We start from the raw sequence: 16,090 nt of genomic DNA, 5'->3' as shown, positions 1-16,090 counted from the left end.
TATTTGGCAGTTCCCACATTCGGGGCATATATATTGAGGATTGTTAAGTCCTCTTGTTGGATAGATCCTTTAAGTATGATATAGTGTCCCTCTTCATCTCTCACTACAGTCTTCGGGGTAAATTTTAGTTTATCTGATATAAGGATGGCTACCCCTGCTTTCTTTTGAGAACCATTTGAATGGTAAATGGTTCTCCAACCTTTTATTTTCAGGCTGTAGGTGTCCTTCTGTCTAAAATGAGTCTCTTGTAGACAGCAAATAGATGGGTCGTGCTTTTTTATCCAGTCTGAAACCCTGCGCCTTTTGATGGGGTCATTAAGCCCGTTTACGTTCAGAGTTACTATTGAAAGATACGAGTTTAGTGTCATCATGGTATCTATTATTCAGTCCTTGTTTTTGTAGATTGTTCCACTGAATTTCTTCTTAAAGGGGAATTTTAAGAGTCCCCCTTAAAATTTCTTGCAGAGCTGGTTTGGAGGTCACATATTCTTTCAGTTCCTGCCTGTCTTGGAAGCTCTTTATCTCTCCTTCCATTCTGAATGAGAGCCTTGCTGGATAAAGTATTCTTGGTTGCATGTTCTTCTCATTTAGGACCCTGAATATATCCTGCCAGCCCTTTCTGGCCTGCCAGGTCTCTGTGGAGAGGTCTGCTGTTACCCTAATACTCCTCCCCATAAAAGTCAGGGATTTCTTGTCTCTTGTTGCTTTAAGGATCTTCTCTTTATCTTTGGAATTTGCAAGCTTCACTATTAAATGTCGAGGTGTTGAATGGTTTTTATTGATTTTAGGGGGGGATCTCTCTATTTCCTGGATCTGAATGCCTGTTTCCCTTCCCAGATTAGGAAAGTTTTCAGCTAGTATTTGTTCAAATACATATTCTGGCCCTCTGTCCCTTTCGGCGCCCTCGGGAACCCCAATTAAACGTAGGTTTTTCTTCCTCAGGCTGTCATTTATTTCTCTTAATCTATCTTCATGGTCTTTTAATTGTTTGTCTCTTTTTTCCTCAGTTTCCTTCTTTGCCATCAACTTGTCTTCTATGTCACTCACTCGTTCTTCCACCTCGTTAACCCTCGTCGTTAGGACTTCTAGTTTGGATTGCATCTCATTCAATTGATTTTTAATTTCTGCCTGATTGGATCTAAATTCTGCAGTCATGAAGTCTCTTGAGTCCTTTATGCTTTTTTCTAGAGCCACCAGTACCTGTATAATAGTGCTTCTGAATTGGCTTTCTGACATTGAATTATAATCCAGATTTTGTAACTCTGTGGGAGAGAGGACTGTTTCTGAATCTTTCTTTTGAGGTGAGGTTTTCCTTCTAGTCATTTTGCTCAGTGCAGAGTGGCCAAAAACAAGTTGTATTGGGAAAAGGAGAAAAAGAGAGAGGGGGGGGGGAAAGAAAAGAGAAAAAGAAAAAAGAAAAAGAAGGAAAAAAGAGAAGAAAAAGAAAGGAAAAGAAAGAAAGGTGGAAAAAAAAGGGTGGGGGAAGCAAACAAATCAAAAAGCAAAAAAAAAAAAAAAAAAACACGGGAGTATCTTCTGATTCAGTATACTTTAAGTCCCTTGACTTCCCTGGAACTTGTCTATTTGGTCTTCTGGGGGAAGGGCCTGTTGTGCTGATTTTCAGGTGTTAGCACTTGGGGGAGGTGCTCTGCCCCCAGCCTGGTGCAGGGCTCAGTGGGGGTTGTTTACCCCGCTAGGCCCCAGGAGGAACAACCCCAGTGGCAGTGGCCAACTCTGGAAACCTGGATTCAGCCCCCACAGTAACTAGGGAGCTCTCTGTCTATAGGTCCTGGAGGCTCCGGGGCGGGGCCGCTGATCTGCTCAGCTCTGGGCAGGAGAGTCCTTGAGGTCCTGGGCCCTCCTGGCCTCTGCCTGGGGGGGGGGGGGGTACCGGATCCTGGGCTGTGTCCCGGTGCCCAGTGCTCCAGGCAGGCCCCTGCGCTGTGGGATTCGCGCTCCCGGAGCTGCGCAGCCCCCTATGCATGGAGCCTCTTCCTCTGCCGGAGCCCCTCCAAGCTGCTCCAGGGCTGCGCAGCCTCCTCCACGGAGCCGCTGCCCGAGCTCCTCTGAGCTGCTCCCGGTCCAGCCGTGCTCGGCTGCAGCCCTTCAGGGAGCTCGGCGCAGTCTCCCCGGGGTACAGTTGCTCTGTTACTGTCCCAGGGATCCTGAGGGCATCCCCGCCCTCCTGGGGTCCTGCTCCAACTCCCTGCGAGGCCTTTCCGCCCAGGAAGATTGGTGCAGCTCCTGCTTCTCTGGGTCGGAGCTCTCCTGTCTTGGGGGCACTCGTGGCTCCTCGCAGGGCCCCTCCCCCTTGGATGCCTTTTGTTCTTTTGTTTCTTTATTATCATCATATCCCCCCCCCCCCCCCCCCCCCCCCGTCTTCCTACCTTGATAGAAGCCGAACTCTTCTCACTGTAGCATTCCAGCTTTTCTCTCTTTAAATCTCAGGCCGAATTCGTAGATTTTCAGGATAATTTGAAGGTTATCTAGGTGATTTGGTGGGGACAGGTGATTTGGAGACCCTACTCTTCGGCCATCTTGCCCCTCCTCCTCCTGTCTAGAAAAGGTTTAAGTGTCACATGGCCTCAGCTTTGTTGCTCATGTTGCTCCCTGTAAACCCTGTTATGAACATTGCTGTTCCACATGGCCAAGTCTTGTGGGGTTCTGATTTTATTTTGATGTCTGGGGAAGCAAGGAACATGTTTTCAATCTAAACAAAGATACTGTGACATAAGAGTCAAAATTTCATGTGCCGTTTTTGACATTCAGTGTGTGACTTCAAAGAAATTTCTGGCTCTTGGAGGGCTGCATCAGAGTCTACCTGCACCCCCCTCAAAGGAATGCACTACTTCACAGAGACTGTTCCATTAGCAGATCTGGGTTTTCCAGGCATGGCTGGGAAACAGGTACTCAGGATGCCAAATTTTATTACTAAAACTGCCGCTCATTTGTGTAAAAAATTGCCCAAAGATGCTTCTATACAGAAAGCTTTTACAAATATATGGAAACAATGGCACAAAAGTAATTTAAAACCCTTTGGTTATAATGAATAATTTAAGAAATAGCCACCTGCAGCCTTTTGGCCTTGGCTGCACTTAGTGAGCCACTCTGTGTCGGCAGAGCCTGTAGTGACCGTCTCTGTAGGTTGTGTGTCTGTCGGCCAACAGGCCTTTTCCTGTGCTGTCACATGAGTTGGTGTAGTAACACGGGATGCTGTTGCCTGGGGCTCTGCGGGCACAGTGCTGTCCTGCGGGAAGAGGCAGAGACACTTGTCTTTCTCATGCAGGTCTGCAGGAGGTAAATGGTAATTCACAGGAACCGTTCTATCATGGTGCCTGACTCATGACTTAAGTTAGTTACTTCTGTTTTTCAGTGGTTAAAAGCCATGGTGTGTATTTTACAGAGCTTTAGTGTGGTTCAGGTCTGTGCTTTTCAGGGAACATGTGAACTTCCAAGGTATGCTCCACACCAATAGCAGGCACCCTGTGGGATATGAGGAGCCGTCAGTGGCTGGCAGTGCTGGCTTTCAGCCCTGTCCACCCTGACAGTTCGAAACAGTCACACTTCTTGCCTCTAGGAGGTTCCCACTGATGTGAACAGAATCCAAGGAGAAAATATTCTTGCCTGTAAGACAGTTTCCTTCTGGTCATGGATGTGTACGTGTGAGTTGCCGAGTCACTGCAGGGAAGGAGTTGTGAGGCTAAAGGCTTAGTAATCGTTTTTGAAATAGCCTCTTCTAATGGTTTTACTTTTAATTTAATGGTTTAAAATAATCACTAGAGGTTTTATTTTTTAAGGAACCTAATATATAGAACAGATTAGAAACATCTGTTACTGACTGAGAAATTCAGTCTCTTTTGGTGTCTCCCTTAGTAAGAACACAAGCTTATTAAACAGACACATGGTTTTGAAGGTGGGGTTGTGGCACTGCTGGTGCAGGTGTGTGCACATGTGTTAATTCTCGTCTGTGCGTTGCTGAGGAAGATCCTGTGTTGCTTCTTTGGCTGCTGCACACTGGTGCCACCCAGAACGCACACTTCTGGTTCTCTGGTCAAGCAGACTGCTGACAGAGCCCTTTGCATACTTAGCTTGAAATCAGAGAGAGCACTCAGTCATCTTGTAAACTAATGAACTGTTCCAGGAATACTAGTATTTATTTGATTACAATAAAGAAACAAATTGGAGAAAATAAATCTTTATTAAAAACAGAAAAAATTGGCCCGTCTCCATCTTTGGTTTACTTTTGACTTATCAAGTAAGACCCCTCCAAAAGAAAAAGCAGCCTTGTGGGGAACCCAGTGTTCACTGGGAGTCCCAGGACACCTGACCCTCAGCAGCAGCAGCCACAAGTGAGTGGGGTTTGTGCACATGTGGTACCGACCCTTTGAAGGGACATGTTCGACCCTGGGCAGGAAAATGGGAATGGCCTTGCACACATCCTCACTGGCCCTGGCACCTGCCCACCAGTGATGAGCCAGGGTGCTCGTTTGCACCAGGTCAGCTTCTTTGCTGCTTCATGTCTGTGAACTTGGCACCCCTCCTGCTACTCCATCTCCCTTGTGCTTCTCAATAAAGTCATGTCATCTTTCTCCCATAACATCTTGCAGATCTTTTGTAGGTTATTACTACATTTATGGTATTTGGCTGGTCTGGAGGCCTGCTATTTGTTTCATTACTTTTATCTTTTATCCATTTTTTTTTTTAAATCCCAAGAGTTTCTAGATCTGCTTAAATTTTATTTTTACAAGGAAAACCAATTTTGTTTCTTTCTTTCCAGAGGGTCTGCTTTCTGCCTTTCCTTGCTTTGAGGTGTTAGCTGGGTCCCTGAGGAGCATGGGTAGGACTCTTTATCTTGTCCCCAATATTAAAGAGATGTTTTATTCTTTCATCATTCACTATGATGTTTGCCTGCAGATCTCATAGGATCTTTATCAAATTAAGGAGGGTCTTTGTAGTTCTAGTGTGTTTAGATAGTTTATATAAATCATGAGTGGCTGTTAAGTTTTAACATGTGACTTTTTTTTCTGTGATTTTAAAATTATCTTTTCTTCTCAAATTGTTAATGGGTTTTTTTTTTTTTTTCTTAAATCTAAGCTGGCAGAGGATAGAGCCGAGAACTCTCAGAACAATGATGTGAGAATCAAAAAGAATCTCAATGGTAGATGTCTGGGACAAGAAACAGAAACTAGGGCAGGGATTAAAGACAAAGTAAAATAATGACTGGGAGTTTCTACCTCAGGACCAAAGCCTTCTTGTTCAATTTTAAGTCTGTAACCCTCCCCTTCAGTTGTGGTGCACTGTTGTCATCCATGAAAGACCCCTTGTGTTTGCTGGGCTTTGTCTTAGCCTTATCGCTACCATTGGTGCACTTGTCTTTGTTTGCTAGTCCTCCTCGGATATATATCTGGTGTTTTGAATGGATGTGTTTTGATTTACATAAGTGATTTTTGTATAGATCTCTTTCTGTTGCCCTCTTTCCATGCCATGCTGGGAGAAAACAAAACTAAACGATGACTGATGCTCAGGTATGGCACTGTGCAGCACATGTGGACAGTGAGCCAGTGACAGTGATGTGTTTCCATTGTTAAACCATCCTTTCCTTCTGTGAACTGTTTTTGAAAAACTGTGCTGAATTTGTTTTTTTTTTTTTTTTTTTTTTTTTATTTGATTAAGAATCTCCTTTCTCATATTGTCTGTGTCTGGCCTTGGTGTATTTGGCACCAAAAAGTGAATAGGATGGACTTGCTTTCCTATTCCTTTCTGACCTTGGAGTCACTGCACTCCTGAGACCTCTGCTTGACACCAGCTGTGTGATCTGGGGCTGCACCATGGTTTGTGAGCCTGCTCTGACGGTGCAAGGGGCTGTGAAGCATGTGTGGAGCCTCGAGCTGGGGAGGACCTAGTGCAGCGAGCGCATACCACAGGGCACTCAGTAAACGAGAGTAGACGGGCAAAGAGCACTTTGGGAGTGTGAGTCGATGACTTGTTTTACAGACTCTCTCCTTACTAATTACCAATGTCTTTATGAAAAACTTAGTAATTAGCATGTTGGAGTTCTCATCATAAAAAGAAAAAAACCTTGTCTCCTATTCTCAGGCACTTTTAAATCAACTTAGAGCTGTGTTTGATCAAATCATTGAACTTCAGAACACTCAGGATGCAATATACAGAGCTGCCCTGGAAGAGCTACAGAGACGATTACAGTTTGAAGAGAAAAAGAAACAGCATGAGATTGAGGTATGGCTTTTCTACCAGTGGGTTTATAGTTTTAATATAAATGAGTTCATTGCCACTACAATCGCAAATACAACAAATAATTTTCCTGCTGAAATGTTCCTGGAGACCGTGTTCACACCCGCATTTAGAGTCCTGAGGAGACCCTGTTCCAGGCAGAGTGGTCATCCTCACTGTCATCCCTTTGTGAGCATAAGGACTGCGTGCACAAGAATCCTGATAGCCTATGGGCGCTGCTGTCTCTTTGGAGTGGTTTTGGCTCTGTATACCTGGTCACCTCTAGCTGGTGGACACACATGGACATGTAGGAACCAGAGCTGTGCACTTGCAGCGACCTCCAGTGACCTTAGTAAAGGATGTTATTATGTCCTCTATGACCTTGGGTTGTGAAGATTTACTGAACAAGGTTGCTCATTATAGACTTTCTTATATTTGGTGTCATCTCTGTAATTTTTTCTTTCCCAAGTTGCTTATTCTTGGGATGGTGACAAATTTTTAAAAGGTTTTATTTACTTATTATTTTGGGGTTACAGGGAGATAGAATCCAAGTGGACTGCCCACCAGTGCAGAGCCCAATGTGGGGCTCGATCTCAAAACCTTGAGATCATGACCTGAGCCAAAATCAAGAGTCAGACACTTAGCTGATTGTACCACCCAAGCGCCCCAGGGAGGTGTCAGATTTTTTTCGATAGCACAATTTGGTTAGTTTTGTTTTTAAATGTTCCCTTAAAATTTGTGTGAGGATCTTTTCAGCTTAGAAAGCTCTCAACCAAAAAAAAAAAGAAAAAGAAAAAAAAAAAAGAAAGCTCTCAACCCCCTTAGAGTGTATACTGTCTCTTCAGGGTTTTTTGAAACAGAAGGAGGGCTTGCTCCATTTTTCACCAAGAGTGGGTATGTGTGTGACCCTGAAATGCTGCCTGGCCTCTGTGTGAGCATGCCAAGGTGCCAGGCCTGCCGAAGACCCCATCCCAACCATGCTCACCAGCATTATGCTTTTGGGGGGCTTGACTATCCTAAGACAGGTTTCCTTCTTTGTAAAATGGGAGTGGACCTAAGGAAAACCCCATAGACATGTGTAGGATATGTTAGTTATCATTTGGGAAGCATTCAGTAAAACCTAGTCACTGCTCTGATTTCCAGAGCTTCACACAGCCCCAGAGAATCTGCCCTTCTGGAGGATTACTAAACTATATAAAATCTACAAAAATCAGTCCTTGGGAGTTTCACCCTCATAATAGCAGGGCGGCCAGTGATATGGGAGTTGATGTTTCTCTCTCCAGACTATAAACTGTCAGTGCTAGAGTGGAACAGATCTACACAATGAGTCATGATTATTCAGTGTGTTTTATTCAGATGTGATTTGGGATACTGTAGGACAGTTAAAACTGGAACTGTAAGAAATTATTTAAATTCAGTGGGCAAAATGATTGACGAAGCAACCATTTAGACTGTTGCAGTGTTAAAAAGAGACTGTGCAAGAGGGACTCCGCCCCGAGCCCCCGCGCCCTGCGAGCTCTGTGAGGAGCCTGCCTCCTGCTTCTGTCCCTAGTGGGCCACCCACCTCCCCCTGGTTCTGTGCTTCCTTTCCTCTGTTCCCCCATGTTCATAATGGTATTTCCAATTCAAGTTTAGGATTAAAGGGACTTTCTTTTCTTTGTTTATCTTCTACATTGTAAATCCTGGTTTCTAACATCAGCAGACTGTTACTTGCTATCTGATAGCCCCCCCCCCCCAACTCCCCAGCATACACAGATGTGCACACAGCTGTCTCCACATACATGCTGGTACTGACCCCAGCAGGGTAGCAACAGTAGTTACTGAGAAGGACACATGCTAGTTTTACACATCAGAATCCAAGTTGTAATGCACTTGACATAATTACTCCCATGAGGTTATGCCCCCAGCTCAGTACACAGATTAATTGGTTTTGTTTTTGCTTTTAACTTATAAAACAAAATTGAATTTAATTTTGTAAAATAGTTATTTGGTTCTAAGGTCAAATTGATGAAACAAAGCATTTAGACAAGCCTGGCCTTTTTGCTTTCTGTTCTGTACTGGTCTGTGTCATGAAGCCCAAAGGCAGTGTCACCAAGTTATGATGTATCAAAGGGTAGGACATTACAAACAAGTTTCTGTTTGTCCTAGAAGTACAAAGTTTGTGTGTCATTCTGATGAAAATATTGAAATTCACCATATTTACAGTCTAAAGGAGAAAATTGCACAATCATCTCAATAGATAGAGATCATTTGATTCTAAGGAAAATCTGAAAGAAGGTTTGCTTGAAATATCTGAGTCCAAACCTCATGCTTAATGGTGCAGTCCTGGGAGTGAGACCCAGAACCATCAGCTCTTCATTTAGTGTGACAGTGATGGTCTATCAATATTATAAACCAAGACAAAAGAATACAAAGTGCAAACATGTAAGCAGGCTGTCTTTTTTTTTTTTTTTTTTTTTTTTTTGGTGAGAGGGTTCGGTGTCATGGTTGTGGACATAGAAAATCCAAAATAATCTTTAGATAAGTTAGCTGGGGTTAATAAATGAATTTATCAAAGTAACAGGAAACAAGGTCAGTATACAAAAATCAATTATATTTCTAATCAACCACAAATGAAATAAATTTTAAAAATATCTTTAAAAGAGCATTATAATGTAATAAAAAATATACATGGAAGATCTTTGTACAGAAAACGATAAAACAGGGCTTGACAACCAAGGGTCTGCAGGCCCGGCCTGGCCCCCTCTGTGTTTCTGTAGTTGGAGTTTTATTGGAGCAGCCATGCCAGTGATTTCTGTGTTGTCTGTGGTTGCTCGTGTGCTCTAGTGGTAGACCGGAGTAAAAACATAGACCAGGTGGCCCACAAACCCCAACGTATGTGCTCCTCTGGCCCTTACAAAGAAAGCTTGCTTATCACTGCATCACAAGAGATAGTAATGAGCCCCTCAATAAGTCAAGGAGTATACTGTGTTTGTGAATTGGAGAACTGATTGATTCAGTGCAATCCCAGTTCTAATCCCCAACAGTTTTTTTTTTTTTTTGGTGGGTATAATTTTTTTTTTATTTTTTGTAGAAAACAATAAATTCTAAAATTTATGTGGAAAGGTGTAGCATGCAGTGAAGAGAGTTTTGAACAAGAATACATTTATAGTTGAATATACATATACTCAACTCGAGACATCCTCGAGACTTAATAAAATTTCATCAATGAGAAGAATGGTGTTGGCTCAAGCAAGGACAATCAGGGGAGTAGAATAACGTCCAGAGACAGCCCTACACATTGAGATCATTAGTTCTTAATGGAACAGTGGGGAATGGAACATCGATAAGTGGTGCTGGGTGGCTATATTTCAACCCTGCCTCACACATGCCAAGCACCATGACATGGGCTGAACATGGAAGTTAAAATGCTAAAGCTCCCAGAAGGTAACATAGAGAATAGTAAAAGAAATTAAAGTTTTATCATCACAACGGAATAACCCCATTGATAAAAAGACAAGAATCGTACTCTAATTCCTATATAGGCTAGCTGAAAAGCATTTAGTTAGACTCACCATTCATTAAGAACAATCTTTTAAAAATAGAAGTAGATCTGTTTCCAAAATAAAAAGATCCACCATGCTTAGGAGAAATAGCCAGAAGCCTTCCCACCAAAGTGAAGGGTTAATTGGCTCTAGGACTTTGAACTATCTGGTTCCAAGGTCTGTGATTGTGTCAACAATGATGGAAAGATACAAGACATTGCTTTCAGTAACTAAAGACTGGTTATTTTGTGACAAATTATTGCAAGTGTTACAATTCTGTAATGGAGTCCTGTAGTTACTAAAAACAAGGAGCAAGTTCTCTGGGTGCTCATATGTATTGATATAAAATATTTCCAAGGTATCTTAGTGATTGGAAAAAGTAAGCAAGAGTGCGATTGGGCATCAACAGATTATGGTGAAGGTGTTTAGCAACACAAAGGGCGTAGAAAACATACATTTCCCTACCTTCACCTTCCAGCCCAGTCCTACCCTGGGAGCTTCTTGTACCCCGATTTTACTTTCCTGGTCCTTCTGATTCTTCAGGGCCGGTGGGGAGTGACAGCAGCAGAGGAGGAGGAGGAGAATAAGAGGATTCAAGAATTTCGAGAATCTATACCGAAAATGTGCTCACAGCTGCGGATTTTGACACATTTCTACCAGGTGCGCATTGGAGTGACAGAACAGTGTCCCACTCATATTGTTCTTTTTCTGCAAATGAGCACTGCGGTCAAATGATTCACTCAGAGTCCTTTTGGTCCACACACCACCCTCAGTGGGGCCCAGTTTTGGCTGTGACCTTCGTGGAGGTCCTGGGCTAAGGGTGCTGGCCTGGAGTGGTTTTGGTGTTGTCAGCAGCGAGTGGGAGCCCTGTAGGGGCTGAGCTCTGCAGCCCCAGAACCCTGTGGGAGCTTGAGGTGAGACGGGAAGTGCATAGGTGTGCGGGGAACTGCCGTGCGGGGAGCACGAGGCAGCAGGTGCTTAACTCAGGGCCACAGACCCAGGAGGCTGTGAGAAAAGCGGATATACAGAGTCTGTGTGCTCTGCTTTTTATTTCTATGTTGTGGTTTGGTTTCTGAGTCCATCTGTTTCTCAGTGTGATTTTAGTGATAGAGATAAAGGTGAAAAGGTTTTATGAAGAAGTTTTACATTTGGTTGCTGGTAACTAATTAGAAAGACAAGCATTGACGTTGAAATGTTTAAAAATTCTGTTTCTGTGTGCTAATGTCTCCATGTGGTTCATGATTTAAAATGAAGCAACCTCTGTGTTCCATAGGCATCTGGTTTGCTTCCCAGGGTCCTCATACTTTTGTAGCTGTCTTCAGCATAATGTGAGCTGGGGAGGACTTTGTCCCTTTGCAGATGGGCTTACTCTCACATTAGTGACCAGGGCACGTTTGTTGAAAATATGTTCCCTAAATGGTGGCAAAGATGAGGTTATGCTCAGTGCAAAAATACCTTCACCGAATGGGTGTTTGGATAATGAAATACCTACACCACTTGAATTCACATTTCTTTTTAAAATGGTTAGTTCCAAACCGTTGGTGAAGATAGTATATCTGTAATGCAGTTATCTGTAACTTAAAAATGTGTGTTGCTGTGCTCATTTCTGAAAGAGATAGGAATGGATACACATTTCCTGGGAGACTTCATACGTTTTTGAAAAGTAATCTTAATCTGTATAATCCCAGTTTTACTCAGATTATAATCTTCTTTCTAAATCATGGCTATTAGGATTTCTTTTGCTTAACAGAAAAAGCCCTTTTCTGTTCTCTTTTGAATTATTGGTGCCTGAAACAACAGGGTGTTAGCAGTGCCATGCCCCACTGCTCAGGAGCAGTCTCACCTGGAATCCTCAACCCAAGGACAGAAGTGTCCCTCACAGCTCCTGACAAGAAGCCACCACCTATACTTTTGGTAGTAGCATTCTTAGGAGAGGGACTGTATCCTAAGATTTCGGTCTCCCAGAAAGACAAAGGGGTGTCCATGGCCTCCGACTGTGTGCTTGCTCAGGTGTGAGTTCCCTTGTGTGACATTCCTGAATCTGCGGGAGCATGGGAAGGGACTGGGGAGGGACAGAGATGCTGTTAGGGTTTGAAAAGACTGGTGGGATTGGTGTTTCAGTGGTGACTTCTCTGCAGGGGGCCTTTCCCAGGTGTGCAAGCGTGGAGACCCACGTCACCTACATCGGACAGACACACATCTGCTGGCTGTGGCTCAGGAGCCTGGCAGGGATGGGGTTTGTGCTCCTAAGCAACTCAGCCCTGCAGAGAAGCAGCCAGTTTTTGTTATTTGAAAGTTTGAGTAAACTTCAGTCATAATCCCTTGTCTCTCATGTTCATCCTGTTTTCCCTTGAGGGCTCCACGATTCGGTGCTCTTTCATAACTCAGGTGAAAGAGGGAGTGTGTAACACTGGGTTTTAAATTTAAAATGAAAAGAATAAGCTTCTTAACATCAGAAGCTTTGCTGTTTTGCTTATTCATATAGAACTTAGGGCAAAAGGAAAAATCTATTGGTTAATTCTTTTAAATAAAATGTATTGATTGTGCATTTGTATTTGTGGATGTGGTTATCTCTTCCTAACATGGCTGTGAAACTCGGGTTCCCAGACTGGCTTTCCTTCCTTGGGATGTCTGCTGTGGTGGGGGTGTTGCTGCAAGATTGTTGATCTGGGAGGAAAAACCACCCCAAATGAGGCTGCAGTGGCACGGGGGGGCTGTTATGTTCTGTGGATAGCTCCCCTTTAAAGTGGATACTCCTTTTTTTTGTTCTTAGGGCATCGTGCAGCAGTTTCTGGTGTTGCTGACAACCAGCTCTGATGAAAGTCTTCGGTTTCTTAGCTTCAGGTTGGACTTTAATGAGCATTACGAAGCCAGAGAGCCAAGGCTCCGAGTGTCTCTGGGCTCTCGAGGGCGGCGCGGCTCCCACACGTGAACCCTTCTGTGTCCTCACAGGGATCTATGGACGCTACTACTTGCATTATGAGACATAAACATTCACATTTAAATCCTCAAGGCCACTGGCATGCTACAGACGCCTACTGTTCCTGCCCACAAGTACTTCAGTGTTTTCAATGGCATGGCGTCTGATAGAATCAAAGTCATGTTTTTATACATTGGAAAGTTGAATATATTTGTAATATCACTAAGTTAAATAGGCTGGTTTGCACTATTCAAATTTATTTTTTAAAGTCTTCATATTTAAGAGATACCACACTTTGTTGAGGCTTCATAAGCTCTCCATGATATAATTTATATTTGTCATTTTTTAAGAAATCACAGTTGCTTTTAGAGGAAATTAGAGCGAATGGATGTTCATCAGTTAAGATGGTAATGTCATTGCTATTTTTTTAACATCCTCCTTAGAGGCAGTTTTTGTTATATAATCAAATTAAATTGAAACAGAATGTCCCTTCTAAGAAAATATATAGAGCATTTTATTTTGGTTTGTAGTGTGTAAAATATTAACCTCTGTAAGAACCTTTACACGTTTATCTTTCTTTCAAAGTTTACATTTTTATATTTAATTTACTCTTTCCGATAACTTCTAAAATTAGTGTAGAGCCTACATAGGGGTCATGAACAGAAGACCCAGAAGCCTCCATTTCTTGATCTGTTGGCTGAAGTGATATGTAAATAGGGACGACTACAAAGTTAATGAACTATTTTATTTTCAAATTCTGATAAGCATTGGAAAGAAACTGACTTGAATAATGAAGATTTCCTTTTTCCTTGCCTATTTTTTCATTGTAAATATTTATATACTACTGACCAGATGTGGGGGAAACTGTTTTTTGTAAAAATGTCATATCAAGTCACATAAATCTGCCTTTATGGTGTTGCATAAGTGAAACTTATAGAATTAAAAGCAATTATCTTTCAGATGTATCGGCTCTTCCTTGACTACTCTGTGAAGACAGTGAGGTCACCCTCTAGGCTCGCAGGCCAGGCTGGCAGTTTGTCAGGAGTTTGTCACGCCAGTGCATGAGCTGTGCCGTCCATGAAACCTGGCATGTGGACTGGCATGAAACCTGGCAGCCCTCAGGGCGTGGCCAGAGGGGTACTGCCCCCCCCCCCTTTTAGCTGTCTTAGGTTCCCATCCGAGGCCCTTTAAAACCAGAGGAGCAGTTCTGGTGCTGGCTCTGCAAAGGTGAAATCTGTGGTGAAGGCCAGAACTTTTTATGGTACCAGTTTTAGTTTAAAAATCTGTAAAATTGGAAATTTGAAGCAGTATCTCTACTGGAAGTTTCCCAAAACTGATGATGTGTACAGGTTCCCCCACCATCCCAAAGTGGACACTTGTAGGCAAACTTTGGCATGCCCGAATGGAGTAGGTGAAGGAGCATTGCCATGGGCTCCCGTAGAGGAGTGTTTGCACGCTCCCAGACCCCAAAGTCACCTTCCTCAGGCTTTCCTGAGGACACATGCTGCCAACAGAGGCACAAAATCAAGAGAAAGCCTGGATAAAGGCTCTGGCAGCTGGGCACTGAGATGCGAGTGTGTCCCCAGAGGGCACTGGGTGCCGAGGTGCCAGCGTGTCCCCAGAGGGCACTGGGCGCCGAGGTGCCAGCGTGTCCCCGTAGGGCACTGGGCGCCAAGGTGCCAGCATGTCCCCAGAGGGCACTGGGTGCCGAGGTGCTAGCATGTCCCCAGAGGGTGTGGGAACTACCGTCCCTGCCACTCCACTGCTGCAGATCCAGTGCTGGGCCTTCTGTGTGTTTCCTGCCTCTCTTCATAAAGCGAAATCCTCTTGGAATGGGTACTGATGGAGGTCTTTTGTAACGCCTGAGTGATATGACACAGACTTTTGAAAACAGGGGCCACCTGTATTTCCCAGAGAGATGTCCCGAAGATTTTTGACCTTGGAGTCTGTCTGTTTTTTTTTTAAAAGGCCTTTCTCCTCCAGTCCTCAGTAGAACCCACTCTGAAAAATGCTGATCCAGATTTGGGGACTGAGACTCTGTCAGAGCCCAGGAGCTTGTCAAGTACTCAGGCATGGTTTGCAAGTTATGGAGGCACTGTCTGAGAGGGTGCCCCCGGGGAGGGGGGGCAGCAGAGCCCGAGCACGCTGTCTCAATTGACATGGCCCTGCCAGAACTCATTCCAGACCCCACTGGAGGCGTCGCATGAATGGGCAGGCCTGGCCCAGAGCCATCATCATCAGTGATGAGTCGGGGCTCCCACTTGGTGAGTGAAGTGGGAGAGCTCATAGCAGGCAGTAGGGAGTCGTCTCTGGAGACCTATATCCTGGTGTGGCCCTGGGAGGGCTGCTGCTTCATCCAGAGAATGATTGTGCTAACCTTCCAGGGTGGTTGTAAAGATCAGAGATGACTGCATTGGGTCAGGCCCTTAGCAGTTTCTTCATAAAGAGAGCTCTGTGATCCTGGTGGAGGGGAGCCTTTGCCCTGGGCAGCTCACGTGAGTCCAGCTTAGCTTTCCTGCCAGTGAGGGTGCCTTTTACTGCCCAGGAAGGTCAGGTACTGTGGCTGCAGGCTCAGTTCATCCCCAGATAGAACTTGTCTCCCACAAGTCCTGTTGGGTTGATAGGCTTGACTGAAGAGGGAAGAGTGCCATCTCTCCTTCTTGTGTACATGTATGTCACCAGCAGAACTCATGGCATCGTGATTCTCCCTTGTCCTGTGGCTTCATAGGACAGAATGGTACAGGCATCATGAAAACCCCACTTACTAGGAAGAAAGCACTTTTATCAAATAACCATGGTCATACTCAAGGGGAGTCACAAGGCACAAAGTCTACATGAAGAGTGTTACCAGAAAGTATAGCATCTGGGGGTCACGTGTGCAGCAGAGCTGGTGGTTGGTTTAGTGACCTGTGGTGAGCATGACTCCTTGTGGCTGGGAATGCTGTGTATGAACGCTATGGCCACAAGCAGTGAAGACGAGCCTCCTACCCCAGTCATCCCGGAAGACTTGTATAAGCTGAGCATACCTGGCTGGGCCTCGGTGAGCAAGAGGATGCACCACCCTGTTATGTGCATTTAAGTGGACAAGGGGTGCAGAGTGGCATGTAGGAATTTAGAATTCAGAAATAGTGGTATTTACAGGTGTGTGGAAATAAGTGAGTGCAGCTCAAATGTGAAAGCAGAATTGGTCAGTTCTGTGTTGGTGACTCAGGCTGAGTCGCTCAGGTCTATTGGACTTGGACGTGGTAGGAAGGGTGCCTAGAGAGCACCTAGAAGGTGCGCTCTGGCCGCCTTTTGGAAGATCACTTCCCGTGACTCTGCTCAGTTTCAACCATACTGGCTCACTGACACTTTTTGGTGGGTGGGTTATAAACAACCATTTGCTTTTCTACTTTGCTTATGAGACTCAGATTTC

General features: G+C 44.2%; 1 protein-coding gene across 1 annotated transcript in view; it reads left to right on the top strand.

Moving 5' to 3' along the window:
- Positions 1-13,634, top strand: part of TUBGCP3 (tubulin gamma complex associated protein 3) — a 77,644-nt gene extending 64,010 nt beyond the window's left edge. The window contains exons 20-22 of the mRNA XM_055335837.1: positions 6,097-6,237; positions 10,299-10,415; positions 12,529-13,634. Of these exons, the coding sequence (XP_055191812.1) occupies positions 6,097-6,237; positions 10,299-10,415; positions 12,529-12,687 (417 nt within the window). The 3' untranslated portion in view covers positions 12,688-13,634. The remainder of the gene's footprint in view (positions 1-6,096; positions 6,238-10,298; positions 10,416-12,528) is intronic.
- The last annotated feature ends 2,456 nt before the right edge of the window (positions 13,635-16,090 follow it).

The sequence above is a fragment of the Nyctereutes procyonoides genome, unplaced genomic scaffold (assembly GCF_905146905.1).
Source record: "Nyctereutes procyonoides isolate TBG_1078 unplaced genomic scaffold, NYPRO_anot_genome, whole genome shotgun sequence".
In the NCBI taxonomy this organism is placed as follows: Eukaryota; Metazoa; Chordata; class Mammalia; order Carnivora; family Canidae; genus Nyctereutes; species Nyctereutes procyonoides.
Note: the sequence above shows the minus strand (reverse complement) of the source record. Positions and strands in the feature narration are given on the sequence as shown.